This window comes from Anastrepha ludens, chromosome 6 (genome assembly GCF_028408465.1).
Source record: "Anastrepha ludens isolate Willacy chromosome 6, idAnaLude1.1, whole genome shotgun sequence".
In the NCBI taxonomy this organism is placed as follows: Eukaryota; Metazoa; Arthropoda; class Insecta; order Diptera; family Tephritidae; genus Anastrepha; species Anastrepha ludens.
In genome coordinates, this window is record NC_071502.1 from 101029738 (window position 1) to 101036424 (window position 6687).

The window sequence follows — 6687 nt, forward strand, 5'->3', positions numbered from 1 at the left end:
TGATTTTAATGCAATGAATTTCGATGTTTCGTCGAACGTTTTTATCTTTTTATATTTTTTCAGCAGGTAGAAAGTGCTAAATAGAGATAGGTCGTTTTGTGAAAAGCTCACGGGTTTGAATAATAGTTTTTGAATCCAATAGGAAATAAATAAATGCTGATAGCTGGCCACATCAATAGCTATGCAATCGAACTTGATAATTAATCAACTTTATATATCGATAACATTTTTGTACAATATGACTTGCATGTTGAATCATGACTTGCATGTACAAGCAGAAGTTTTCGTTCACAAGTTTTTAAGTGTTTGCATAATCTAGACGTGTTTAGTGAGTGAAGAAAGTTGCATCATGTCGTGCCCATTTTTAAGTCGTTTTAGTGCAAATTATGTTCGCAATTATTCGGAGTTTTTGGTACAAACGTATGGCGTGTATTGTCCTGTTTTGAGCAAACAGTTCCATACCGTCAATGAAAGCAATAAATTGCAATTGGTAGTTGCTGGTGGTGCAGAGCCAAGGACGAGCACCACTCCCACTCAACGCTCTTACTCCTCTGCTCTTCACCCGAATGAATCGTTGGCAAAACCAACATCGAATTGCGTAAAAGATTTTGGCAAACTAAATGCAGCTGAAGTGACTGACAAATTCGCCTATGAAACATTTTTCCACGATCAAATTATGAAGAAAAAGCAAGATTATTCGTATCGTATTTTCCGTAAAGTGAATCGTCTAGCGGGACCTGGACTTTTTCCTCATGCCTTGGAATATTCAAAAGATGAGATGCCCATAACTGTGTGGTGCTCAAATGATTATCTTGGTGTGTCAGCACATCCAAAAGTAAAAGAAGCATCCATTAAGGCTATAGAGTGTCATGGAACTGGTGCCGGTGGGACACGCAACATATCAGGCAATTCTCTTCACCATGAAACGCTCGAAAAGCGTTTGGCTCAACTTCATCAGAAAAATGGAGCACTTGTATTTACATCTTGTTTTGTTGCAAACGATTCCACACTATTTACGTTGGCAAAACTATTACCTGGATGTCATATATTTTCTGATGCAGGCAATCATGCTTCTATGATACAAGGCATACGAAATAGTGGTGTGCCGAAACATATATTTCGTCATAACGATGTAAACCACCTGAGATCACTGCTGCAACAGGTGGATCGGAATGTACCGAAAATCGTCGCTTTCGAAACGGTACATTCAATGACGGGCGCCATTTGTCCGCTAGAGGAATTGTGTGAAGTAGCGCATGAGTATGGCGCTTTGACTTTTATTGATGAGGTGCACGCAGTTGGTTTATATGGTCATAATGGTGCAGGTATTGGTGAGAGAGATGGATTGTTGCCCAAAATGGATATAATATCTGGTACTTTGGGCAAAGCTTTTGGAAATATCGGTGGCTATATAGCGAGTAGTGCAAATTTGATTGATATGATACGTTCATATGCGGCAGGATTTATATTTACCACATCTTTGCCACCGGCTGTAGTCTGTGGAGCTTATGCTGCGATCGAACTTTTGGCATCGGACGAAGGACGTGCGTTACGTGGGAAGCATCAGTCTAATGTGAATTATTTGAGAAGCTTACTAAAACGTGAAGGTACAAACTTGATACTTTTTACTATTTTTATTATAGAATATTTGATTTTAAAATAGCAGTTAATTTTTCAAGTAATATTTTATGATCTATGTATATGTACATATGCATGCAGAAACGGACAGCAATAGGTAGTACCGCAGTATAGATCTTACTAAATACATTTTTATTAACCTCAATCGTTTGCAAATTTTTCATAGCATAAAAAGTCGTTAATTTGAGAGATACACACAAAGTGCGAATATCTGTGCCTGATATGTAAAAAATAAATTCCAAGCGATGCTCGTGCGCTAAAGTTTTTTCTTAACTAATATATTTCTACGTAAGTAATATGTACGTGACAAATTTCATAGTCGCTATACTTCACCAAAAAGATTGTAGTTAAAGTACTACTATATATGTGTGTATATATGTATGTTTATTTGGACAATATATAAATATAGCTATACATTTCTTCGCACTTTTCCTTACGCGCTTGCCTCGACACGCTATTTCTTAATTCATTAGAAATTAGAAAATAGTTATATCATTTAATTGATTGTCTTTCAATTTTATTACCAAATTTCTGCACGCAACTAAAACATGCAATTACCTGAATCTTATTTTAATGTTCCTTAATCGATATCATTTTATATATTTTTTTTAGGTTTTCCAGTTGAAGAAACGAAAAGTCATATTATACCTATTCGTATTGGAAATCCTTTAAAAACAACTCAGATATCGGACATTCTGCTCCATGAATACGGTCATTATATGCAGGCCATTAATTATCCAACCGTTGCTCGTGGTGAAGAAAAATTACGCTTAGCACCGACTCCATTCCATACGGTCGAAATGATGCAACAACTGGTGTCTGATATGAAGCGCGCATGGAAATCATTGAAACTGCCTATGGCTGTACCCTCATGTCCTGAGGGATGTATGTTCTGCAGCAATGAGCTAGGAAACGTCTCGAATATGTTAATTCCGCCGTCTGTAAATGGCGATTTGCAATGCAAAATTCCAAACTGCCCCAGAGTTATTGCTGCGACGGCTTAATGCATTTTATTTACATACATACATAAAATATAAAAATATACTAAAATTTACAAATAGCAGTGGAATTTTAAAAGGATATAACATACATATTACACGGTATGTGGTTACTGAATTGCTAATAAATTGTTACTTCAGGCACAAAATAAAGGTTTTCTCATAAATAAATATACATTTCCGTTGGGGTTTTATTTTGCAGATATATTTATATATAGATATTGTTACACATACGTCTACATTACTTACATCACCAAAGTCACCTGCAGCAACAATGGCAACAATAAATGATCGGGGTGATAATCTTTTAGTCAACTAGATATTATCTATGTTAATAATAACATGCACTGAAAACTTTACATTCCAAATAATGAACACTCAACAAGTTTCATAATAAAGTAATCAGACGACAATCGGTTCCATACATATTAACAGAACGATCCGAATTCATATCTGTCCAAGAACTGTCACTTCAGTAGCATTGTCCAAAATATTTTTGTAGTCCAAACTCATGAATAGAATAGAAAGCCAGGTCAAAGCCATCTTATTATTAGGAATGCAGGAGATTAAATGTCATTCTCGAATTCTGACTGGACAAATCCTACGATGTTACATCATCTAGAAATCACAGCTAAGAGAATACATTATATCATTTTTGGTTTGTGTATATAACATATGGCGCATGCATCCTTTTTTGTGTGAGGTGCGCGTTTTTATATTGCCCTACAAATAGAGGAATCTACAGTTGTTTATGCTACCTACGAACGCCAGATGTTTTTTGTGGAAACTGTCGAAGCGTCAAACCTATAGCAGTCACACAAATCCATTCTATTTATAAATAAATAAATTACTTACAAATGCTTGAATTGACAGATTTTTTTTGTTACTTTTAAGTTACAGCAAAAACCAACTTTATAAAGGAATATACGAGTATATTTTATGCATTAACGCTTTCGCATTAAAACAGGCATTTTTGATGTTGCTGCAATAACATTTTTTGTGAAGGTGTGTTTGAGCACACACTTTTAAAGAACCGGTTTGGTGAAAAAATGTCAGTTGACTTCGATGTTTTGTGTTAAAGGCGAGGCAAAATTGAAAATTAAATACAATTAATCGTCGTTCACGTGCATTGGAAATATTTACATACATACATATGGTATATGTACATATAATATATGCAAATTTTGCATTATCATTATTATTATTATTTTCTTTTCTACTTTACAAAATGGGAAAAAAATGTTAGCTGATTTAATTCCTGTGAAATAGGCATTTCCCATTAAGTACCTTATCTAGGCTATTAAGTCCGTATATTGGAGCTTATCAGCTTCATACGTGGTTGTACCATAACAAACGCCAATGAAAGCGAATCGGAATCTGGAGGAAGTGTAATAAACTACTATTTGCTTTATTTAGCGTCAAAGCGTTGGCGGTAAAACCAGTAAAAACTGGTTATAAAGAAAATAAGTATGCAATTTTTTGTTGCTTTGTCGAAAAGAACGGACAAATGTTCAAACAAAAATGCGACCTACTACAATTTTTATAGATAACCTTAAGATTGCAAAAGTGGCCGTGATATAGCGAAAAATAAAAATTATCTTAAGTTGGCTACAAATGTATAATAAAACCCAAGCGCACACTCAAATCTTATTTTAGCTTAATTTCGCCCAAAATGGAATTTGTTATATATTATTAGGATCGATATTTTATAAATTTGGAATTTAGTATGTAGTGGCATAATCAGAACGAGTAGTTTAAAAATATGCAAGTACGAAATATATGTACGTACATACATATGTATATATATTTACAAATAAGTATGCAAACAATTTCCCAGTGCCTTTTTCTTATCAGCTTTCTATTTGATTTGAGTCAATTTTATTCGCACATACTTGTACCTAAATATACATATGTATGCACACACATATGTATGTAACTTACAGCGAATTCACCGAAGTGTTTCATATTCTAATCAATTTATTCTAATTAATTTACAGTTAAAGGGGAATTCCAGCGAAATTCAAATTCTAAATTGATATTCATTTGCATCTACATATGCACGTATCTATGTATGCATGCACATATGTATATGCAATTGTGTGTGAAAAATTTCCGTGCTGTGGAGAAATATAATTTAAATGTAATTATAAAAAAATAGTAAAAATTTATGAATCTTGCATCGTAAAAATTACTCGTATGTAAAAAGTAGAATACAAATTAGAGTAAAATCTTAGTATATTTATAAAAAAAGTATTTATAGTTCCGTTACTAGTAACTAGGATGTTACAGCTTAGTTAACATAATGACAGTTTGTGTGAACGATTTAACGGATCATGATGGATTTTGTTTTTTATGCGAATCATGAGTTGGTTGGTGACTGTTATATGAATTGGTAAATAACAACCCTCATCTTTCATATAACGGTAGTTTTTTAAAAGCAAAACAATCTAAATAATGAAGAAAAAATAGTTTCAATTGTGTGTGCGAGGACGTTGGCCTCTGGAGGCAATCTCTCAAGGGACATGGTAGCATTTTCGGGCAGTTAACACCGTATTTCTCTGAACTTCGAACAGATCTCTCTACACTCAGAAAAAATTCCCTCCCTAAAATAAAGAAAACCATTCTTTATTTGGAACTCTTCCAAATTCATTAAATTTTATCGCTTTTGAGTATTTTTTCTTTTAAATGACTATAAATGTGTTTGAAACATAAACCCGTAGTCCTCATTTTGATGTTACATTCTTCTTTGTTATTTTTTACTTTACTTACAATTATCTTATCGAATGCTCATTGCTTTTACGAACATACGTAGTTGATTGTTTTTTTTCTTCGTGATTATATATTTTGTCGTGCAATGGATGAATAATAGAAATTTTAATTGAGTTGGAAGGCGAACCGTTTTTGAACGTGTTTATTGGTAAGTTTATGGATATTTTGTTTTGCCCATTTTAGTTATTGCTAATCATTTCAATTATAGAAAGCGGTCTAACTAAGGAATCATTGAAGCTCCTAAAGCCAAGCCATTTGGATACATTGATCGACACATCGCAGTTTGGACCAAGGGTAATTTTTGAGCATAATCTGCTCAATTGGCAAGCGCAACAGGTATTTTGTTATTTTGTGCATATACACACATACAGATATGCATGCAAAAATTCATAATCTTCGTTTTACTTCACTAGGGAATAAAAACACAAGCCATTCACACTGAGGCATGCGCTTTATTGGCAAATGAATATCGTGGCGAGGTAAATGTTTTTTTTATTACTTTTACTTTAGTTATTTATTTATTTATATTTTATTATACATTTCTGTACTTCATATAAGGAATCTTTTGAAGCAATACTCAGTAAGTCGGCGGGTGAATCACAAATTCTGAAATACTATGCGCAAAAAAAGTGTCTCACTCCAAAGTATAGGAAACTTCTAGCTGCAACAGTTGCAAATTATTTTATTTCTGCTGAAGTACATCCAAACCCTAAAACATTTGAAGCTTTCGCCAATAAAATTGTGGATTTATTTACGAGTGAATCTAAAGTCTGATCACAACCTAAAATTTTTATAAAAAAAAAGTTTTCTAACCTCGATTTCTTTTACACTGGATATATTACATTCATAAGAAAGGAAAAAACCAGGTGGATCTCTGTATGCTAAGTACCACAGTGTATTATTGAAACTTAGACGGGATGGTCTTATTTCCAAAAGAGATGTAGAACCAACAACAAAAGGAACGGAGATTAATTCTTGCGTAACAGGTATATATGTACATAGGTACATATATCGTCGTTGCGAAAGCAATACCGCGTATATCCAATATACAAAACTACATAAGTGGTGAAGGAAGAGAAAACTGATTTTTTACAAAAGTATAGCTCAATTTTTTCACTGAACTTATAATTTATTAATATTATGACAGAGATCAATATACAAATAGTAATTCTGCAAAAGAGTGTACGTGAAACTTCAGTTTCTTTGGTCAATTCGTTTTGGTTTTATGCAGTTTTGCAATCGCAACGACGATATGGCTTTCTTAACTCATGAGTATATTTTG

At 33.4% G+C, this 6687-nt stretch overlaps 1 protein-coding gene across 1 annotated transcript; it reads left to right on the forward strand.

The window, feature by feature from the left end:
• The first annotated feature begins 237 nt into the window (after nucleotides 1-237).
• Nucleotides 238-2811, forward strand: LOC128867366 (5-aminolevulinate synthase, erythroid-specific, mitochondrial). The gene is made up of 2 exons (XM_054108516.1): nucleotides 238-1607; nucleotides 2251-2811. The coding sequence occupies exons 1-2, from the start codon at nucleotides 350-352 to the stop codon at nucleotides 2640-2642; spliced, it is 1650 nt and encodes a 549-aa protein (XP_053964491.1). The 5' UTR covers nucleotides 238-349; the 3' UTR covers nucleotides 2643-2811.
• The last annotated feature ends 3876 nt before the right edge of the window (nucleotides 2812-6687 follow it).